Consider the following 23454-nt stretch of genomic DNA (forward strand, 5'->3'; position numbering starts at 1 on the left):
ACGGCCCCATTTCATAAACTTCCAACTTATCTAACTTTGCTGTTGAAGTATAGACACATGAGTTGCCTAACTTGTTCACAGGATTGGTTAAATCTTGAGGTTCCTAGGGTCTCCACCAAGCTAGGTATATCTGCGTTTTACTTTTAAAGCACAGTGCTGCTGGGACAAAATACATTTCATCTTAATATTCTGGTGCTGTTCGGGCAGTTTAGAGTATTGATTGGGGACTTACTTAATTGTGTAAGAATGTAACTGTTTTTCTGTGTGATTTGTGATGTTTTACTTGTGCTTCCCATAATGTGTATATTTTTTGTTGTATTGTGCAGGGCAGATTTGAAAAAGAGACCTAGGTCTCAATATGTCTTATGATAAAATATTTTTTAAATCTGATTGACCCCAGCCCTGGTGTAGAGTGATCCATAGGCTACTGTAGACAAGAGCCCTATAAAGTATTTTGTCTAATTCAATAAAAGCAACAGTAAAATAACACATTGAGAAATCGTAGCTGTAGAGTCCAACACAATTGAGTTGTATGTCTTCATCTGTCCCTGTAGTAGATTATAATCTCTGGAATCTTAATTGAGGCCCAGGCAGACCCACTGAAAAACATGAACACAAACACAAATCGTTCAGAATTGCTTGGAAACAATTCCAGGAAAATATTTATTAAATGAATGAATTAACGGTTAGATGTGAAGACATACCTGCAATGCATCCAATTCGATCTTCCCACTGTCCTGTTTGTCAAGCGTTTTGAACATTTCTAGTAGAGAGAGAGAGAGAGATAAATACAACGTGATTCTGTCTCTGAGAATCTGCCTGCCCATAACAGGTATGGCTAATACCTTTAATTTGATTGTAGTAACTTAATAAATGTTAATTTAAAACAATATCCTGTGCACACTCAGTTCATGAGCTTTCCGCAGATAGTTTTTTTTTAAGAATGATAATAATAATGGTCGTGGAACAGACACTTTTATCCAAGGCAATTTATAGTGTACAATATCCAGAGATGCAAGCACCATGCTCTGGATTGACTAATTGGAACCACCTCTATTAGAAGACATTATGAAGTTAAGAACCACTCACTAAATAGCATTTCCAGTCGTATCAGGCAGCCCATGAAGCAGTCAAAATCCATGGAGTACTCTGAGTTAGCGTAGCGGGACACAATTAGCTGGAGCACCTCGCTGTTAAGCTGAAATCCTGCAACAATAATAAACATGATAATAAAAACCTGGCCCAGCATTTCAACCAAAGTCCTAATACAACAATTAGTTATGGACTGACCCATGTAAATGTTGTGACATGGGGGTAAATGAACCAGCGTGATGCTGCATTCTAATAAATATTTGCAGTTAACAAACAAATGCATTTGAATTGATAATATTACAATAGTAAGAGTGTTGTGGTAGTAGTACTTGTGGTGTTACTTACAGTAAGTAAGTGGTAGCCGTATTAATGTGACTTTAAAGGGATACTGCGAGATAGCATACCACTAATTGGCAATATCCCTTTAAATGTGTTTTAAATAAGTTCTCCATAAAGGATAACTTTATAAAGAAGTTCTCCATAAACTGTTGTGATGATGCTATTTGTTCTATTGTCCCTGATATGTCTGTGCTAGTGTACAGTTGGCAATGTTTTCCTGCAGGGCAATACTCCATTACATGAAGGTAGATGTATTTTTAAAATGTAATTTTACCCCCTTTTTCTCTCCAATTGGTAGTTATTTTGTCTCATCGCTGCAACTCCCCGAAGGGAGAGGCAAAGGTCAAGTCGTTTGTCTTCCGAAACATCCCTTGCCAAGCCACAATGCTTCTTAAGATTTGCTTGCTTAAGCCGGAAGCCAGCTGCACCAATGTGTCAGAGGAAACTCTGTTCAGCTGAAGTCTTACAGGCTTACAGGCGTCCCGAATTGTCCACCGCCCTATGACACAGCCTGGGATCGAACCCCAGGCTGTAGTGACGCCTCAACACTGTGATGCAGTGCCTTAGACCATTGCGCCACTCAAGAGGCCCACACGTAGATAGATTTCTAATACTCTTCTGTTTAACTACACTGAGTACAAAACATTAAGAAGACTTTCCTAATATTGAATTGCACCCCTTTTTTCTGTCAGAACAGACTCAATTTGTCAGGGCATGGACTCTACAAGGTGTCGAAAGCGTTCCACAGGGATGCTGACCCATGTTTACTCCAATGCTTCCCACAGTTGTGTCAAGTTTTCTGGATATGCTTTGGGTGGTGGACCATTCTTGATACACACGGGAAACTGTTGAGCATGAAAAACCCAGCAGCGTGCAGTTCTTGACACATTCAAACCGGTGCGCCTGGCATAGCCACGGGTAGGGGTGCTGAGCACCCCTGATAAATTACAATAATTCATATATATTTTTTAAATTATAATAATAATGGGAGAAAAAAAATCACATTTAGTGCACTAGGCCTTTATTACTCCTGTATGAGCAGAGAAAAAATGTTGTCAGCAGAGTGGGGAGAAAAATACCCCCAAAACATTTTCCCGCGGCCATGGCGCCTGCAGCTACTACCATAGCCCTACTGGCAACTACTGTAAATCTTTTTTCTTGCCCATTCTCCCTCTGAATTGCACACATACACAATCCTTCTTTAAACTGTTTCTTCCCCTTCATCTACATACACTGATTGAAGTGGATTTAACAAGTGACATCAATCAATAAGAGATCATAGCTTTCACCTGGATTCACCTTAGTCAGTCTGTCATGGAAAGAGCATGTTTTATACATTAAATGGTTAAATAAGTCAATGTTTCTTAACAATACCTGCTTCAGACAACGCCCCCCTCATCTCGTGGGTGCTGATCGTGCCAGAGTTGTCAGAGTCGTGACTTTTGAAGATTTCCTATAGGACATCAAAATTATTGACAGACTCAAATACCAGTAATAATAGCAGTTTCAATACTGTACACTCAGCACAGTCTCTGCCTTTAATCTTACCAAATACTTCTGGATCTTAGTCCACAAAGTATGGAACTCAACCAGGCCCAACTTTGCATTGCCATCCATCTGATTGTGGTCAAGGCAGATATAATATATGCCAGTTAGCAGACACTTTTATTCAAAGCGGCTTTCAGTAGTGCGTGCATACATTTTCACCTGTGGGAACCGAGCCCACGACTTTGGCGTTGCAAAAGCCATGCTCTACCAACTGTGCCACACATGAACAATTTCCTAATACCACATGTTGAAAAGTAAAATGTGTATTTTTCCATATCATATCGAGAATGCTACTGTAGGAAAGGATACATCCAACAGACTGATGATGTGACGACAGGTCTCGAGGCTAAATCCATCAGTTTTGACGTGAGATCCTTGAAAACAGAGTGGCAAAAAGTAAAGCTAATATACCGTCCTGTTAACACATACTGGGTCCATACTGGTGAATATTTAAGTTTACATTTTATCTGTCTCAAAATGCACATCAGCCAATTCAAAAATGTTGTTGCACGTGATACAATACTACATGTGCATTTTAGTCTGTTATCCAGACCAACTTAAGGGAACATCAACAGATTTTTTACCGAGTTGGCTCAAGGATTCAAAGCAGTTGGCCCAACGGTTCCAATAAGATAACCTGGCATATTTAGTGTTTCTTAAAATAAGTCAATTTGGCCACCAGAGGGATATTTTAAACCTCCAAATGAAAGGTTTACTTTTGTTTCACTTGGTCTGTAAAGTGTAGTGTCCCAATATTGCATGACGCATCCTTGACTAGGCTACTAGCTTCTAACGTTAGACAAAATTAAAAAGTTTTTTTTTTGCATTTTTGAAAAAAATCACACGTTTTTGCTTATCTGTTTCACACAAGTGTAGCCTACATAAGAAATTAAGACGTTTTGGTCTAACAGTAATGTTATACTATGCTATTAGGTTCGGTATATTCGGTATGCTAGGCCTATATAGAATACTAATTCATCCTTGAAGTTAAGTGTCCAGTGATAATCTCACTTTTAAAAGTTCATATTCTTTTAACTCATACCCAAATAATGTTGTTGACTCGTCCTATACTCATATTTGTGGTCAAAGCATAAACTGGAGAGAAAATCCCCCCCCCACCTCAAACATGTATCTCAAAAACACTTTCAAAAATTCTTGCTATTTCGTCATAGAGTATGATGTCATACTCCTGAGAAGGATAAACTGGCCAATCAGCAGTCTACTCTGATAAATATTTTTAATGACCAGTATACACCCATACCATTCTTTTGTTGGGGTACACCTACACCATTCCAACACAGAAAAGCTGCTTTTTAAAATACTTATTTACCAATTTTAGGAAGAAAAACTTTTTCACTCATATGGTAAGTAAATAGAGGTCATATTTAATAGAAATCTGGAATCACTGGACAGTTACTTTGGATGATCTAGCGAGACATTGATTCAGCTTTGATCCAAACTTTATTAAACAAGCACCATTCTGAGAAGCGCCGCTTCGGTGCACACCGGCAGCACTAACGTTAACGTTACACCACTGTAGCAGTAGCTTACACGTTGGTCTGCAATAGGGACTCCAAGAAGCTCCTCATTAAATATATTTGTAATCTTCATTTACAAGGTTTTGGCCGTACTTTGGAACACACTATCACAATAAATGTAATTGTACATTTCAAAGGAAAAAACTCTCTGGTGATTCAAACTTTCCGCAAACGGCGAAAATTACCCAGGAGCCAAGCTCGCTACACTGTGAGCTTATCGTTTAGGTGAGATTTTGCGTGTTTGTTAGTAAAAAAAATGTTTTATTCACTTCTGTTATGAACATTTTCATGAAAAAGTGTTCAATCACATCCACCTACGTCAACATTTGTAATTTTGTAATTGGCTGATGAGGAATTTGTGACCGATCATAATCACTGCCACCTGGTCAGGTTCGCATAGCGTTAAATGTGCCAGGTTATGTAATGGGAACAACAAAAATATAGCGTTTTATCACGTGCAACTACGTCAACAATTTTAATTGGGATGGAGAAAAAGTTTAAATTTAAACTTTGTCTAATGTTCGTAAATATAGACCCACTGTATCTCATCACAGATGATGCATCACAATGTATATACATCTCCTTTACTCACTCTGAGTCACCACTCTGTTTAAAATCTTTTGAAGTTCAAAGGCAGAAACTTCGGAATCCTGTCAAGATTAAATTAATATTTTAGAAAGGAAAATAAGATTGTTATGTGACTGATGTAAATAAAGAACAAAAATAATATAGAAATACATACGCTTCCAGCAATCTGCGAGAATAGACGTTTGAAGTAGGGATCCACATCACCCTCTGTAATATCAGGCTAGAAAGGGTAAAAGAATAAATAAAAAAACATTCATGAATCTCTGTTTAAATATTATGTTGCACTTGGAATTTGCAGCCGGAAACATAACTCAGGAAGCATAAAAACAAAATTGTGTTGGAAGATGTTGAGATCAAAAGACAAGAAATAACTATGATGTACCTCATCAACTTCCCCACTGATATCCTCTTCCATTGGACTGCAACAAAACACATACAAAGATATACATATAACATACACCATATGATAAACGCGTCAAGTTTTTACATGTGTTTGTCATTGTGCCCTGGTAACAAAGCTACATTTTCAAATGTATGATCGAACTCATGTAAGTGTAAATAATGTCACGTTGCTTCCTTAGCGAGTACCACGTCCTCCTGATTCGGCTCATACCGAGGCTCGAACCCAGGACCTCTGCCTCACAAACTCACGTGACCGCCCTCCTGAACCATCTTACCCAGCCACACCATAAAAAAAATTGTCAGCACAAGTGGATTCCCATTTGCTATATAGGCCTACATTATTTTTTGGATTCCCATTTGCTATATAGGCCTACATTATTTTTTTTAAACACTACCGTGTTACTACATAGTCCTACATTATATAAAACGTTACAGTGTTCACAACAGCATCTAGAAACATAAAACCAAGAATGTTAATAAAACAATAAGACACATATGGATCTATTCACATGCCTTACGACTTTGCAACATTTCGAAAGGCTTAATAATTGATTTCCAATAATCACTATAAAAATGGTAAAGTCCCACTCTATTGCAGGCTGTATAACCTCTTTATAAACGCGGGCCCCACCTGGTGGCAGCATGCTTCTCGGAGAAGACTCTCAAGAGGAAGCTGCCCTTCTTGTGCGGCTCAAACGTGGAGGGGATGATGACGTACTCCCCGGGGGGCAGCGTGAAGCGGTCACAGATCTCCCGCAGGTTGATGAAGGTATTGCTCATTGCCACAGACTTCTGTCTCAGCAGCACATCTGGGCCCAGGTGGATGTTGGTGCGGCCCTTATACTGCCATCAAACACAGAGGATAGGGCCTTTTGACTGTAGTCTACATTGTGGCATTATACATTGGTTTCAAACAACATATTACCTTACTTTTTGTGCATTAGACACTGTACTCATATTTTGGCTCATAAGTTGAGAATGTGATATGAACAGATCAGCATGAAAATGGCCTTATACTGTATCTATAATTATGTTTGAGTTTATTTCTTTGTAAGTGATTATGTACCATACATACCTCATCAGGAACCTGAAAAACAAACAAAAACAAAACAAACATCAGAATATTAACAGATTTGACCATTTTATTTTAAAATGGATTAAGTCAGGGGTAGCCAACTCTCCTCTCGGAGAGCTACTGGGTATGCATGCATTTGCTCCAGACCTGCTCGAAAACACCTGATTCAGCGAATTCAGGATATCATAAACAGCTGATTTGTAGAAATTCAGTTTTTTCTGTGTTTTGTATCATATTGTACAACAGCTGATTAAACTAACACGGTAAAAGTGTAAAACAAATATTATCAGTGTTATTTTCTGATAGTTGCTGGTTGAAAAAACAATTTTAACAGGACCTTCTAATTAGCAGGTTTTGCATGGGTGGAGTTTTGGTTTACCTGGTGACATCACCAGGCGGTGTACATTTATAGACCAATAACAAAGAGAGTTCCAAACCTCTCTACCGATAACAGCTAGTTTTCAGGTTACATATCCCTCCCATTAGGCCCCTCACTCAGACCACTCCCAGACAGTCCTAGCAAAAGTCTTGCTTGTGAAGTAGTTTTTTTTCTAAAAAAAAATGCTGTTTGTTTCTTTTACAATTTTAATGGAAAAGTATTACACTAAGGTACATCATTGTTACCCAGAAATTATTTAATATTGAGATAGAAATGGCTGCATTGGCACTATAAGGCAGGGCTGGAACAAAAGCCTGCATACCCAGGTGGAGGGTTGGCCAGTTATGGATTAAGTGGATAAATTCACTCTGGGGTGGTGATGTTGCACCTGGTATATGGAAAATCCAATGGTGTTGAGGTCCCGGCTGAACCTCCTCTCTTTGCGGCCGTCTTTTTGCATGAGGCCCACCAAGAAGGTGCAGCCATTCTTGCCATCAAGAGGGTCATCATCCACATCATCCAATTTAATGGCAAACTGGGGGTTAGAGCAGAATGTGGCTGCAGAGAAATGGGTGAGAAAAAAGATTAGTGACTAATCGAGGCAACACTATCAGAGTTGCCAGGTTTAGCTACAATGTCCAGTCTATGACCACTCAACACCTGCCCAAAAGGCCTGAAAACTAGCCTCAAGAGAGGAGTTGCCACATGTATAGAATAAGTGTCTCCATATTAGCTAGCTAGTGCTGTTAGTTCCTCGTTCTCACATCACTTGTCATGGCGTGCGCGCGTGCTGCTTTCCTCTCACTCCCGTGATTTAGCTGCCTGCTGCAGCGCTCGTCTCAACACACACACACACACACACACACTCCTCTGGCCCACACACTCACTCATGAACAGCCTGCCTCATTTTCTGATAATCAGAAGCAGCAGGTCACAGTGAAATTAATAGACTCCAAAAATAAGAGAAATGCCATGGTGGCCGCAGTGCAATTTAGAAGTAGCCCAAAAACGCGCAACCCATGACCAATTAATTTTCACTAGCAACATTTTGCCGGAAAATCGTGGACATTGCTACCCTGAACACTATACCCTTTATACTCTAACCCAGTGCTCAATTTGAGCCTCTCTGTTTTGGAGTTTTGCTTCCGGAAACTATTTGGCTGAATCCCGTACCTCTCGTGGCATGAATTTATTTTCTTTCGCCTTTTTGCAATGTAAAATTCAAATAAAAGCGTTCGAGAATGCCTATTCGTTCATTCTCATGCCCCCACAAAATAACGTAATGTGAAAAGGTTGATTTTCCGCCGGTCCTTAATATTCTAAGAGTTGATTTCGGTTGGGCCGGCCCGGGTTTATGGTTTGCGCAACATTGTAACCTATGTTTGAGACCAACGCGCAGACGTGGCTGTGTGAGAAGCGCGCCAGTATCTCTCACATAGGTAGAATGAGATTCACTTTCTATGATCCCTCGCTGCTCTGATAGACATGAATGAGCCTGCAACTCTCATCTCTCTAGCGTTGCATGTCATCATTTATTTCCTTATAGAATCATCGCCACGCGAAGGGTTCTGAAGGAACTGCAGCACCCCTTATACATTGAAATACATTTGCCAAAGCTTCATAATTACTGCTGTCTGTTCAGAAATAAATGAAATCGTTCAGAATAGCCTACTACACAACGATAAGGTCTATAATTTAGCCACAGAGGATCAATAGATTTTTTTTTTTAAATAGCCTAGCTGTGGATTGTAACCGCACATTCCTGACTGGGGAAAATCTGTCAGTGAAAAAACACCATGCAGACAAAACAAGCCTTTCAAATCAAATCAAATCAAACTTTATTTGTCATATGCGTTGAATAGAGTGAAGAAAATATTTACCAAATAAACTAAAGTAAAAAGTAACAAAATAAAATAACAATAACAAGGCTATATACAGGGGGTACCGAGTCAATGTGTGGGGTACAGGTTAGTTGAGGTAATTTGTACAAGTAGGTAGGGGTGAAGTAACTATCCATAGATAATAAACAGCGAGTAGCAGCAGTGTAAAAACCAAATGTACAGGGCCGTACGCACTACCCTCTGTAGCACCTTACGGTCAGATGCCGAGCAGTTACCACACCAGGCAGTGATGCAACCGGTCAGGATGCTCTCGATGGTGCAGTTGTAGAACTTTTTGAGGGTCTGGGGACCCATGATAGTTTGTTGGTGATGTGGACTCCAAGGAACTTGAAACTCTCGACCCGCTCCGCTACAGCCCCGTCAATGTTAATGGGGCCTGTTCGGCCCGCCTTTTCCTGTAGTCCACGATCAGCCCCTTTGTCTTGCTCACATTGAGGGAGACGTTGTTATAGGCTGTCTCATCATTGTCGGTGATCAGGCCTGCCAGTGTTGTGTCGTCAGCAACCTTAATGATGGTGTTGGAGTCGTGTTTGGTGTTGGAGTCGTGTTTGGCCTTGCAGTCATGGGTGAACAGGGAGTACAGGAGGGGACTAAGCACATACCCCTGAGGGGCCCCAGTGTTGAGGATCAGCATGGCAGATGTGTTGTTGCCTACCCTTACCACCTTGGGGAGGCCCGTCAGGAAGTCCAGGATCCAGTTAGCTCAGTGATGAGCTTTGTGAGTACTCTGGTGTTATACTCTGAGCTGTAGTCAATGAACAGCATTCTCACATAGGTGTTCCTTTTGTCCAGGTGGGAAAGGGCAGTGTGGAGTGTGATTGAGATTGTGTCATCTGTGGATCTATTGGGGCGGTATGCGATTTGAAGTTGGTCTAGGGTATCTGGGAGGATGCTGTTGATGTGAGCCATGACCAACCTTTCAAAGCACTTCATTGCAACCAACGTGAGTGCTACAGGGCAGTAATCATTTAGGCAGGTTACCTTTGCTTCCTTGGGCACAGGGACTATGGTGGTCTGCTTGAAACATGTAGGTATTACATATTACAGACTGGGTCAGGGAGAGGTTGAAAATGTCAGTGAAGACACTTGCCAGTTAGTCCGTGCATGCTTTGAGTACATGTCCTGGTCATCTTTCTGTCCCCACGGCTTTATAAATGTTGACCTGTTTAAAGGTTTCACAATATTTTAAATTGAGGGAAACACAGGTTGTAAAGCAAATGTCTACTGCTGAAAAGAGAAGACTATGCTGTAGGTTACCAAAATATTTGATCAACTTCCAAATATTGTTTTACAAAAGAGAGAGAGATAGGCTTTTGGCATGAGCGCATCGGCCATCACCAGCAAGTGAGCTGGCATCATTGGGTGAGTCAGTGGAACTGGAAAGCATTTTTAGGGCAATCATTTCCTCTTCATATTGTAGCCTACGATATGTGTCTCCATACACCTGGGCCTAGGCTATTGATGGATTCAAGACAAGGTCATTTTTATTTTTCTCATATTTTCGCAGCCTGCCATTTCGATTATTTTTAGTGGTATTAAAAAATATTCTGCCGAAGTCTCCAGTTATGTAAAATAACGTAGAATTGCATGAAATGCGTTTATAAAATGCCACATTTTTCCCGGGCCCTAGAATACTAATGTTAAAATGTTCTCCATGTGTCCAACTTCTGTAAGTGCCTCTACTCTACTGCTCTATGCCCCGACGCAAATGCGATGCTATGAATGCAATGGTTTATTATAACGTTTCTTTTAATGCATTCCGATACCTCAGAACTCCCCAGGTCACCCCACTCTTGCGCTCACTTTTTGTTCTGGAACCTCCCGATTTACAAATTAAGAACTGCTCTTACCATAACGGTAACCATAATATAACTCATCAGCTGTACATGAATATTGCAGATAGGATTAGTGCAAATAGGCAAGCAGCACAAAATCTCTTAAAAGTAGTTTTAATACCTACTGGATGTAATGTTATATTATTAGAGATTGACAGGTACTGTACCTGCATTGTTCCTGCATCCTCCAGCGGTAGAGCCTACCCTCCACATCCCCTCAAACTGGTAGTGGTTCCAGCGACCCACTTCATCACTGACCAGCGTGTCTGGAGTTAGGTTGCAGATCTCCAGCTTGGAGTACTGCCTTAGGAAATCAGAGTAGGCCATCCTGGATAAGGAACAAGGAGTAGGTTGGTACCATGCACATAAAATATAGAGGAATATATATTTTATGTATGACATTTGAAAGAGACAAGAATGGAAATAAACACTTTTTTTAATGTTACAATCAAAAGTTATTTTATGCCAGCTGTTAGACTATATCGTTCTAATGAAAGTGTTATACTGTAGCAAACAATATAATTGGGGTGTTTAATACAGTGCAATACCAATAGAAAAAAAATAACAGTTTCACCAAAACTCTCCATCTTCTGCAGAGTGGTCTAGCTTGGATTTCTCCTCCGGCCGTACTCCATCCCATTCCCTGGAACTAATGAGAGAAAGAGTTTAAGCTTGTCAGGTGGCTTCCCCAAGTGGTATTACAACATCAGGGAATTACACAACCAAATAAATATGCTTTCTTGGAGGCTAACCAACAGCTTTCTCCCAGAAATTGTCAACACAGTATCACCATTTTTAAAGCTTAAAGTGCATTTGGAAAGTATTCAGAACCCTTAACTTTTCAAATTTGGTTTGTCACGTGCGCTGAATACAGCAAGTGTATACCTTACAGTGAAATGCTTACTTACACGCCCCCTTAACCAACAATGCAGTTTAAAGAAAAATAAGTGTAAAGTAAAAAATAGATAAGTACGTTTAAAACATTTTAAAAAATTAAGTAACAAATGATTAACGAGCAGCAGTAAAGTAACAGTAGTGAGGCTATATACAGGGGGTACCGGTACAGAGTCAATGTGCGGGGGCACCGGTTAGTAGAGGCAATTGAGGTAATATGTACATGTAGGTAGAGTTAAAGATAATAAACAGAGAGTAGCAGCAGCGTAAAAGAGGGGGGCAATGCAAATAGTCTGGGTAACCATTTGATTAGCTGTTCAGGAGTCTTATGGCTTGGTAGAAGCTGTTAAGAGGCCTTTTAGACCTAGACTTGGCGCTCCGGTACCGCTTGCCGTGCGATAGCAGAGAGAACTCTGCTCCTGAGTGGCGCAGGGTCTAAGTTACTGAATCTCAGTGCAAGAGGCATCACTGCATTCCCTGCTTCGAATCCAGGCTGTATCACATCTGGCCGTGATTGGGAGTCCCATAGGGCAGCGCACAATTGGCCCAGCGTCGTCCAGGTTTGGTCGGGTTAGGCCATCATTGAAAATAAGAATTTGTTCTTAACTGACTTGCCTAGTTAAATAAAGGTTTTAGGTCCTTCCTCTGACACCGCCTGGTATAGAGGTCCTGGATGGCAGGAAGCTTGGCCCCAGTGATGTACTGGGCCGTACACACTACCCTCTGTAGTGGCTTGCGGTCGGAGGCCGAGCAGTTGCCATACCAGGCAGTGATGCAACCGGTCAGGATGCTCTCGATTGGTCATCTCCTTTGTCTTGATCAGGTGGAGGGAGAGGTTGTTTTCCTGGAACCACACGGCCAGGTCTCTGACCTCCTCCCTATAGGCTGTCTCATCATTGTCGGTGATCAGGCCTACCACTGTTGTGTCATCTGCAAACTTAATGATGCTGCTGGAGTCGTGCCTGGCCATGCAGTCATGAGTAAACAGGGATTACAGGAGGGGATTGAGCACGCACCCCTGAGGGGCCCCCATGTTGAGGGTCAGCGCGGTAGACGTGTTGTTCCCTACCCTTACCACCTGGGGGCAGCCCGTCACGAAGTCCAGTTGCCGAGGGAGGTGTTTCGTCCCAGGGTCCTTAGCTTATTGATGAGCTTTGAGGGCATATTGGTGTTGAACGCTGAGCTGTAGTCAATTAATAGCATTCTCTCACATAGGTGTTCCTTTCGTCCAGGTGGGAAAGGGCAGTGTGGAGTGCAATAGAGATTGCGTCATCTGTGGATCTGTTGGGGCGGTATACAAATTGGAGTGGGTCTATGGTTTCTGGGATAATGGTGTTGATGTGAGCCATGACCAGACTTTCAAAGCACTTCATGGCTACAGACGTGACTGCTATGGGTCGGTACCCTTTTGGTACCCTTCCACAGATCTGTGCCTCGACACAATCCTGTCTCGGAGCTCTATGGACAATTCCTTCGACCTCATGGCTTGGTTTTTGCTCTAACATGCATTGTCAACTGTGGGATCTTATATAGACAGGTGTGTGCCTTTCCAAATCCTGTCCAGTCAATTGACTTTACCACAGGTGGACTGATCAGTGGAAACAGAATGCACCAGAGCTCAATATGGAGGCTCATGGCAAGGGGTCTGAAAACTTATGTAAATAAGGGGTTTCTGTTTTTTAATTTTCAAACATTTGCAGCAAGTTCTGAAAACCTGTTTTCACTTTTTTATTATGGGGTATTGTGTTTAGATTGATGATGATTTTTTATTTATTTAATCAATTTTAGAACAAGGCTGTAATGTAACAAAATGCGGAAAAAGTCAAGGGATCTGAATACTACCAGAATGCACTGTATAGACCTGCAATTAAGTGTTGTATAATTGTTTGTTGTGTGTGTGCCACAACATTCCAAAATGGTTATATCGTCAATAACGTTGCTCAACACTGCTACAAATTTAGTTATTTACTCACTCATCGCTCCAGGCACCCGTCCACTCCACCTGACCCCAGGGGTTTCTGATCCTCACCAGCTCAACTGGAGTCCCATGCAGGTGTACCTTCATTCAACACGAAAATTAGACAGCCTGTTACGATTGACAAGAGGCTACCTGGCTATCTTATCTTGTTGCAAAACACACGTCATCTATTAACGTCATCCATCATGATCTGTTGTCTAAAATACGTATTTTTTAAATGATCTATGTGCCGTGTCATAAAAGGACATAGTAATAATAGTATGTCAGTTAGAATACTACTAATAATATCATTGTCTTTTTTATGACATTGTTACAGAGACAACATTAAGTTTAATGTTACCAAAGCAGTCTTTTTAAAACAGTTCAACTCATTGAACTGTTAAAAAGGCTGAACACATTATATTAACTTATTTTACTTCTCCTTGATAGTTTTATGTACTGAGAAAAGGCTTATTCTTACCTCTTCTGCTGCAGTGATTGAGTATGCGTGCCCCTTCACCAGCTTCTGACGAGTAACTGCCTCCGTCTCGTACGCACTTGTTATCTACAGTACCCCAGAACACTACATATCAAAACTGTTTACCGCTACTGCATACTCTAATTTATTAATGTAGGACCGATCCAAACAGATGTATAATTATGTATATATATTTCTTGGTTCTTGTAATGTACAACTGGAATATTATGTATTTAAAGATGACTCATCAAAAACACCCTTACATCAATGGAGCAGCCCAAAAGAGAACCCAGCCCCAGGGCCTTCTTCATGATTTGGAACAGGTACTGTGGGGCTTTGCTAAGATTATATGTCTCAGCGATGCCCCCAGTAAAGTCCTCAAAGCCTTCTGTGGTGGAGCCCCCAGACAAGGCCTCATAGGAACTGTTGACTCTACAAAGAAAATAAGAGTTTGATTATGTTTGGTTATATCAAAATCAAATATATTGTCATCAACACAACACATCCCTTGAAAAAAACAAAGTAAGAATCAATCTTTGTTTAATCATGAAAACCTGTCAGAAAACGCACATCAAACAAAACAGGTGATTGAATTGAACACTTTTTTGGTTACTACATGATAAAGGGAACACTTAAACAACACAATGTAACTCCAAGTCAATCACACTTCTGTGAAATCAAACTGTCCACTTAGGAAGCAACACTGATTGACAATAAATTTCACATGCTGTTGTGCAAATGGAATAGACAAAAGGTAGAAATTATAGGCAATTAGCAAGACACCCCCAATAAAGGAGTGATTCTGCAGGTGGTGACCACAGACCACTTCTCAGTTCCTATGCTTCCTGGCTGATGTTTTGGTCACTTTTGAATGCTGGCGGTGCTCTCACTCTAGTGGTAGCATGAGACGGAGTCTACAACCCACACAAGTGGCTCAGGTAGTGCAGCTCATCCAGGATGGCACATCAATGCGAGCTGTGGCAAGAAGGTTTGCTGTGTCTGTCATTGTAGTGTCCAGAGCGTGGAGGCGCTACCAGGAGACAAGCCAGTACATCAGGAGACGTGGAGGAGGCCGTAGGAGGGCAACAACCCAGCAGCAGGACCGCTACCTCCGCCTTTGTACAAGGAGGAGCACTACTAGAGCCCTGCAAAATGACCTCCAGCAGGCCACAGAGCCCTTGTGAGACCATATGCTGACACATGCACATTTGTGGCCTGCTGGAGGTCATTTTGCAGGGCTCTGGTAGTGCTCCTCCTTGCACAAAGGCGGAGGTAGCGGTCCTGCTGCTGGGTTGTTGCCCTTCTACGGCCTCCTCCACGTCTCCTGATGTACTGGCCTGTCTCCTGGTAGCGCCTCCATGCTCTGGACACTACGCTGACAGACACAGCAAACCTTCTTGCCACAGCTCGCATTGATGTGCCATCCTGGATGAGCTGCACTACCTGAGCCACTTGTGTGGGTTGTAGACTCCGTCTCATGCTACCACTAGAGTGAGAGCACCGCCAGCATTCAAAAGGGACCAAAACATCAGCCAGGAAGCATAGGAACTGAGAAGTGGTCTGTGGTCACCACCTGCAGAATCACTCCTGTTTTGGGGGGTGTCTTGCTAATTGCCTATAATTTCCACCTTTTGTCTATTCCATTTGCACAACAGCATGTGAAATTTATTGTCAATCAGTGTTGCTTCCTAAGTGGACAGTTTGATTTCACAGAAGTGTGATTGACTTGGAGTTACATTGTGTTGTTTAAGTGTTCCCTTTATTTTTTTGAGCAGTGTATATATATTTTATGTCTCAGGACAATATTGTGCATTTAAGCAACTTTTTTTTGCCTCAGTGCAACGTTGTTTAGTTAGGCTACTTTTCAGGGCAATTCAGTATCATGCTCAATGAAAGACATGTAATTTGATGTAAAAAAATAAATAATTGCCAACGTATCCCCTGACATTCACAGGCAATGAACACAGGGACATTCTATGGGCGAAAGGAGCCTAATCGAGCAGTTATGATCATACCCTATGGTAGTGAGGACAGTGAGCTTGAAGACCATGACAACGATGAAGAATGGACCCCAGAATCAGGTTTGAGAGGCTGTGAAATATTAGTTTATGCCCAACTTGTATTATTTCACGAAAAGAGTGCTTGTTTATGATATTTCTATTTTACTTTTTTTATTTCACCTTTATTTAACCAGGTAGGCCAGTTGGGAACAAGTTGTGATTTACAACTGCGACCTGGCCAAGATAAAGCAAAGCAGTGCGACACAAACAACAACACAGAGTTACATATGGAATAAACAAACGTACAGTCAATAACACAATAGGGGGAAAAAGTATATATACAGTGTGTGCAAATGGCGTGAGGAGGTAAGGCAGTAAATAGGCCATAGTAACGAAGTAATTACAATTTAGCAAATTAACACTGGAGTGATAGATGTGCAGATGGTGATGTGCAAGTAGAAATACTGGTGTGCAAAAGAGCAAAAAAAGTTAATAAAAACAATAGGGGGATGAGGTAGGTAAGATTGGATGGGCTATTTACAGATGGGCTGTGTACAGCTGCAGCGATCGGTTAGCTGCTCAGATAGATGATGTTTAAAGTTAGTGAGGGAGATATGAGTCTCCAACTTCAGCAATTTTTGCAATTCGTTCCAGTCATTGGCAGCAGAGAACTGGAAGGAAAGGCGGCCAAAGAAGGTGTTGGCTATGGGGATGACCAGTGAGATATACCTGCTGGAGCGCGTGCTACGGGTGGGTGTTGTTATCGTGACCAGTGAGCTGAGATAAGGCGGAGCTTTACCTAGCAAAGTCTTATAGATGACCTGGAGTCAGTGGGTCTGGCGACGAATATGTAGCGAGGGCCAGCCGACGAGAGCATACAGGTCGCAGTGGTGGGTGGTATATGGGGCTTTGGAGACAAAACGGATGGCACTGTGATTAACTGCATCCAGTTTGCTGAGTAGAGTGTTGGAGGGTATTTTGTAAATGACATCGTCGAAGTCGAGGATCGGTAGGATAGTCAGTTTTACGAGGGTATGTTTGGCGGCGTGAGTGAAGGAGGCTTTGTTGCGAAATATGAAGCGGATTCATGATTTCATTTTGGTTTGGAGATGTTTAATATAAGTCTGGAAGGAGAGTTTACAGTCTAGCCAGACACCTAGCTATTTGTAGTTGTCCACATATACAGTAATTCACTTAATAAATGTTCTAAAAATATCCGATTTTGCTTGGTGTTTTAGTAAAATCCACCTTCTGGTGGTATGGATAATTTATTGTGTCTCCAGAGAAACCTAGATTCAAATAAAGGTCCCATCTATCAAATTATTACAGGTGGAATTAGGTGTTTTAGCTGGGGTCCAAATGACCCCAAAGTTATAATTAAGAACAAGGTTATTGACAAAGTCCGGAAAAAGTTTAAGAATTGAATAAACCACCTTTGAGCTATGATAATAAATATGCCTCTGCGGTAAAATGACCCCAGTCGGTAGTATGATGGTTAATAATAGTTAATTCTTTAAAATGAATTGTTTTACAATAAAATAACTTTTTTTAAGAAGCTAAAATAACTCAAATAAAATAATAGCAATAATATTGCTAACCAAAAGCCATGCTAAGAAGGTTTTCAAAATACTGCAATAGGTGTTGAGGTTTTTGTACAGGGATATTTTGTAAAAGATATGACAAATGATACAAATTAGAGCATAATAGGGACTGGCATAACAAACATAGTAAGTAAAGAAGGTGAGGGGAGCAATCTGGTGGCATGTTTACATTTTAGGCTGTGGCTGGTGGCTACAGGTACACTTCAATATTTATTCAACAGTCACTCTATGACTAAAGCCTCTGCTGGTCACCACAATGGTCCAGATCAATATTATACCATAGCGAATGTTCTGTAATTCATTCGGAACAGTTCAATTTAAATCCATGTCATTTGTGTTATTCCCTTTGTGCAGGTTCAATGCCTTGGGCCCTATTCAATCAAACTTAGTCACTGGGTTTACAGGATATGTCAAAGCCACATTTTTCATGAATTGCAGGGATGCACATTTGAATAAATAAAATAAATCTGACTGCAAAGTATTTATAGACTGACAACAACAGACAAACTGTAAGAAAATGTGTTTTTATGTGTGGTTATCAATTCTGATTGAATAGGACCCCAGTTACTAACCATGACGGGTGAATGATGTTTACTCACTTAGCATAGGCCTTCTCCAGCAGGGCGCTCCAAAACTCTGAGCCCTCAGCTGAGTGAACAAACAGCAGTTTCCCCTCTCTTGTGGGCAGCCTATCGTCAATCACAACGTCCACCCACTGTCCATACTGCCAAAACTGTAAACAAGGAAATCTGAGCAGAGGTAGAACACGACTTCCCCTTCCTGTTCAGCTTCACCCTTGACGTACTTTTTCCTTCTTACCACTCTTCACAAATAAATCATTAAATGTTGAACATTTCTCTGAGTGTACAATAACATCTACCCTACACCCCCAATCCTAACTTTTGGAGGTAAAAAGGGGGTTAAAAAAGCCAAATTGATCTTAAATCAGCACTTATGAGCAACCTCACCCATCACTACTAAAAACACATTGCTCACCTGGAAGTGAAAGATGCCAGCGTAATTCTCCTCAAAGCTCTGCCCAGGGGGTACCACTCGAGCCAAGATGTCTTTGTCCAAGGTAAGAGAGGCTAGGGCTGCCAGCAACCAACAGTCACCTGTATACATACACCAGTGGGAATAAGAATATGTTTACTCTCTATAATAAATAAGTTATACAAAACGTGTATACGTTCTTATGAGTGTTTTATATACCAGGAACATTCTAGAGAACTTTGAGATTCTTCTGGATATTCATTTGTTTATTTTTATTTTGGTAATAATCCAACTTTACTGAATAACTTAATTTGTTAAACACTTCATATCTTACACTCAAAGTGCTAATAGTAAAATCATTGCATTTTAATACTTTAGTGTGCTACCAAGAAATGGGTCTGTGGCTTGGTAGAGTATTCAAGTATAAATTACCAAAGTCACCATAGATTGCCATAGATTACCTGTTAATTACCATTACCACATTTTGGTAACTTTGGCAAATTACTGGTAGTTTTGTATCCCTTATTGTTATTTTAATATATTATGAAATACTAATATTACATGATGCAATATAGTGAAACATAAATGCTGAATAGTTTAAGACTGCAGATATGTTAGCTCCGGGTATCAATTTTGCAGAGCGAAATCAAAGTACTGTAAAAGCAAGGGAGAGTTAACTGTACAAACATGAACAGTAAACAGCCAAAGAAAAGGGATTGCGCAACAGTGAGCAAACATTGTCAGCATGAGTAATTCTTCATGACTATATGAATAGGTGCATACCACCCTATATTGTAATAGAAATTGAGTCAAATCTGTACTCCAAATAAGTGTCCTATTTAATTTCCAATCAGTAGCTAGCTGTGAATAAAATCTTGTTTGTTCAGCGTTGCACACTTGAGTCTTCCATGTCTGTGTAAATTAGGGGTGGTGTATGTTTACTACAAAGGGCGAATCTGGTGTACCATTTCTTCAAGAAGCAGCATAGTAGTCAAATTACACTAATGTGTACTGTAGGCCTATACATTAATGTAACATTTTGTGAACATTTCTGGGACACTAAAGGGAAGTGGGAACCTACCACATACAACAGGTGTATAGACACTATTTGAAATGTAAGAGGTTTTGCACAATTGGTTCCACTTCCATTTCATTCCCATTGATGACTAGATGACTACACCTTTGTCATTGTATACAGATAAACATACAGTATGTGAGATAACTTATCCTTAATAACCATGCTTTGGGATGTACACTACAGTATGTTGTCTGGAGAAAACTAGTGACAACAATATGTGGTTTAATGTATTATTAGAATTTTTTGATTTAATCAAAATACATATCTGTAGTAAAGGTGCCGTTTGGATATGTAAAGCTAATACATTTTCAAACAAACAATAAAATATAATCTCATCACACCTTATCCCATGTTATGGCAAACATATATACATATGGGGGTTAGGTGTCAAACTCACCCAAAGCCCCTTGGCAGATGTCAGTTCTCGTGGCTCCTTCAACAATGAACTGAGGGTTTGAGCACAACTCCTGTTTGGAAAATGCATAGGTTGTTTAACTAACAGAATGAATAGGAGGATATCGGTTCATTTAAAAATACTAAGCAATTGGTACTTTGCTCCACATGATGCTAAATGGCATGAATTGTTTCCCGACATTAAGACCAAATGAGTTGAATGGAGTGTAATTTGTTTCAAGGCCAGAGCAAAAACAGTGACAGAATATAGGTACGGTTCATGGAATTTGCATGCTTGAGACAGGGTGCCAGCACAAATACAGGCAGTAAGTTGCAATTACATTCTTTATCAAGACTTCATTTGCGTTCCAATCAGTCTTAATTATTCCCTGCACTATGGTTAATCTTCAATCAAGAGTTTTGAGACATAGACTAGAGACATGTCACCCAAGATCACCTTTTCAGTTATTGACTAAATCAGAATTAAGCCTATCTATGCTTGAATATATTCCACCTGTCTGTGTAAATAAGTAATTGGGGCATAACATAGTCCCTTTCATGACTGCCACCACCCTTATATGCCTGATTGCAACTTCTTAGAAACTTGAGCTATGAGGAGGTTACCCTGGTGCCATGGACAGTAGGAGTCAAACGACACACAAGTTATTTGGGAGGAGAAAGGGTTGGGGTGTTAATTGTTTCAATTTACAGTTTCATTTTAATCTGTCAATTGTGGGAAGAAAATGTATGTCCATCCATGTATTTTTGTGAACAAATCCTGACCAATCCCAATACACAGAATATTAAATAAGCACACAGAAAGTAAGAGAAGGGAAAACAATGGGCCCTTCCAAAACAAAGTAAAACAAAAGCCTGAATCAAGTTATTAATCCAGAAGACATGCTGTGAGCTCGATACATATATCTTGATGAAATTGCAAGAACTAAAGCAAGAATCAGATTGATAAGTGCCTCTGTTGCTGCACATCTAACAAATCACTAAAGCAGAAATGGCTAATATCATGTGAGACGTGGTTAGCCTACCACATCCTTGTGGATATACCTCCTACAGCTATCCTCCTTACACTGAGACAAAGTCCTTACCTTTGGTCTTTTCCACTCCACGCCCCGGGTTTTTGAAGAGTAGCGACCCAACTCATTGTACCCAAGAGAGTTCCAATCAGCAGGGAAGGATGTGTCACTGAAGAGTTTCCCACTCTCCAGACACTCTCTCCTCAGGGTCTGGAAGTCTTGCTTGTTAAAGGGGATGGCCTTGTCATTGTTGCCTTCACCTTCCTCCCTAGCTTGCCTCCTGGCCAAGTGGTTAGCTATACTGGACATGGTGCTGTGAACTCAGATGGCTGCAGTGAGTGAAGTGTGACTGTGTGAACTGTACCGTAGTTGCTTCTGTGTGTATACTAAAAGGCTTTTGGGACTGGGGAGGTAGATGTGAAGGGGTGGAGTCAATTTACCTGCAGTCTATGATGACAGAGGTGGAGGTGTGGCATCTGCTGCCTGCCCCATACAGGTACTGGCCTAAGAAGTCTCAGCAATATTGAGGAACACATTCAATTCAATGACCTGTATTAGTTCCCAGGGGATAATTGTAGATGACATACGACAACAGCAAGAGCGGAGTGCTGTGTGTGTGTGTGTGTGTGTGTGTGTGTGTGTGTGTGTGTGTGTGTGTGTGTGTGTGTGTGTGTGTGTGTGTGTGTGTGTGTGTGTGTGTGTGTGTGTGTGTGTGTGTGTGTGTGTGTGTGTGTGTGTGTGTGCGCATGCGTGCGTGCGTGTGTGTGTGGATATTGATGGTCCTTCAAAGGACCCCTTTTATGCAAAGTAGACTAGTTACTATTAGCCTAGACCAGTCCCGTACCCCTTCAAACATTCATCATTGTAAGCCTGCCATGCACACACTATACGATACATTCGTTAAACATAAGAATGAGTGTGAGTTTCTGTCACACCCCGGCTCGTGGGAAGTGACAAATTGCTCTTATAGGACCAGGATACAAGTAATAATAATAATCAATAATGTTGCTCTTTATTTAACCATATTACATATAAAACCTTATATGTTCATTGAAAATTGTGAATAACTCACCACAGGTTAATGAGAAGGGTGTGCTTGTGTAACAGTGTAACTTTAGTCCGTCCCCTCGCCCCGACCCGGGCGCGAACCAGGGACCCTCTGTACACATCAACAACAGTCACCCACGAAGCATCGTTACCCATCACTCCACAAAATCCCTTGCAGAGCAAGGGGAACCACTACTTCAAGGTCTCAGAGCAAGTGACGTCACCGATTGAAAGGCTATTAGCACGCACCACCGCTAACTAGCTAGCCATTTCACATCGGTTACACTTGAAAGGATGCACATAACTCTGCAATGTTGGGTTGTTTTGGAGAGAGTCTCAGTCTTAAATCATTTTCCACACACAGTTTGTGCCTGTATTTAGTAGTCATGCTAGTGAGGGCCGAGAATCCACTCTCACATAGGTACATGGTTGCAAAGGGAATCAGTGTCTTAACAGCACGATTTGCCAAGGCAGGATACGTCTTAATTCTCACTCAAAACACTCCTGTGGCAAATTTTTCAAATTGGCATGTTTTGTTTCTAAATGTCTGTGCAAGAGTGAAGGTTTCATCGAGTTGTGAGATAGTACTTTTGCACATATAACACACTGTGCCTGAGGAAAGGCACTACTCCATATATAAGTGAACCCCAAATCAATGTAGTTCTCATCATATTTGCGCCTCTTTGATTTGGGGTTCACTTATATTGGGAGTAGTCCCTTTCCTCAGCCACAGTGTGTTACATGTGCAAAAGTATTATCTCACAACTCAATGAAACCTTCACTCTTGCACAGACATTTAGAAACAAAACATGCCAATTTGAAAAATTTGCCACAGGAGTGTTTTGAGTGAGAATTAAGACGACTTTCGAGTAGTAAGACGTGTATAAAAGCAACAGATACCATTAATAAGAAGGGGCTAGAAGCGTCTTATATGGTGAGCTACCGAGTGGCTAGGACAGGCAAGTCCCATACTATTGTGGAGGACTTACGGCTACATATGGACTGTTAGTGGAATTCCCGCGAGAGAGTAACGGTTAATGTGATTGGATGTTGATTATTTGACTATGCTACCTGTATTTGACATTGTGTTGTAATTTCGCTGAACTCTAGATGGTTAGATGTCAGTGAAACAAGTTTGAAAATGTGGAGAACGTGTGAATACCTGGCCTAGACTATTATTAGTTGACTTTGTTAATGGATAGGCTAGTAGTGTTGGCTACACTACAGAGAACGTTCAATTAATGTCAAATGCCCAATGAAAATGAGAGATTTCTGATTTCTAAAA

General features: G+C 40.9%; 1 protein-coding gene across 1 annotated transcript; it reads right to left on the reverse strand.

Annotated features, from left to right (window-relative positions):
• Positions 1-462: 462 nt before the first annotated feature.
• Positions 463-21448, reverse strand: capn8 (calpain 8). The gene is made up of 21 exons (XM_055907372.1): positions 21195-21448; positions 20096-20165; positions 18624-18742; positions 18227-18360; positions 14290-14458; positions 14030-14113; positions 13565-13650; positions 11272-11346; positions 10865-11025; positions 7350-7519; positions 6583-6594; positions 6139-6350; positions 5488-5524; positions 5260-5325; positions 5110-5167; positions 3289-3353; positions 2980-3048; positions 2806-2884; positions 1090-1206; positions 705-763; positions 463-599 (listed from the first exon to the last, which is right to left on the reverse strand). Exons 1-21 carry the CDS (start codon positions 21429-21431, stop codon positions 576-578), a joined length of 2103 nt encoding a protein of 700 aa, XP_055763347.1. The 5' UTR covers positions 21432-21448; the 3' UTR covers positions 463-575.
• Between the last annotated feature and the right edge of the window lie 2006 nt (positions 21449-23454).

The sequence above is a fragment of the Salvelinus fontinalis genome, chromosome 3 (assembly GCF_029448725.1).
Source record: "Salvelinus fontinalis isolate EN_2023a chromosome 3, ASM2944872v1, whole genome shotgun sequence".
In the NCBI taxonomy this organism is placed as follows: Eukaryota; Metazoa; Chordata; class Actinopteri; order Salmoniformes; family Salmonidae; genus Salvelinus; species Salvelinus fontinalis.

Bases quoted from the DNA above. Each gene is read 5' to 3' on its own strand.
- capn8 (XM_055907372.1), bottom strand. From the start codon at position 21,431: ATGTCCAGTATAGCTAACCACTTGGCCAGGAGGCAAGCTAGGGAGGAA. The intron at 20,166-21,194 runs GTAAGGACTTTG...TTTTCCAAACAG, and splicing joins TGGAGTGGAAAAGACCAAAG to GAGTTGTGCTCAAACCCTCA. The intron at 3,049-3,288 runs GTATCCTTTCCT...GACCACAATCAG, and splicing joins ACATCATCAGTCTGTTGGAT to ATGGATGGCAATGCAAAGTT.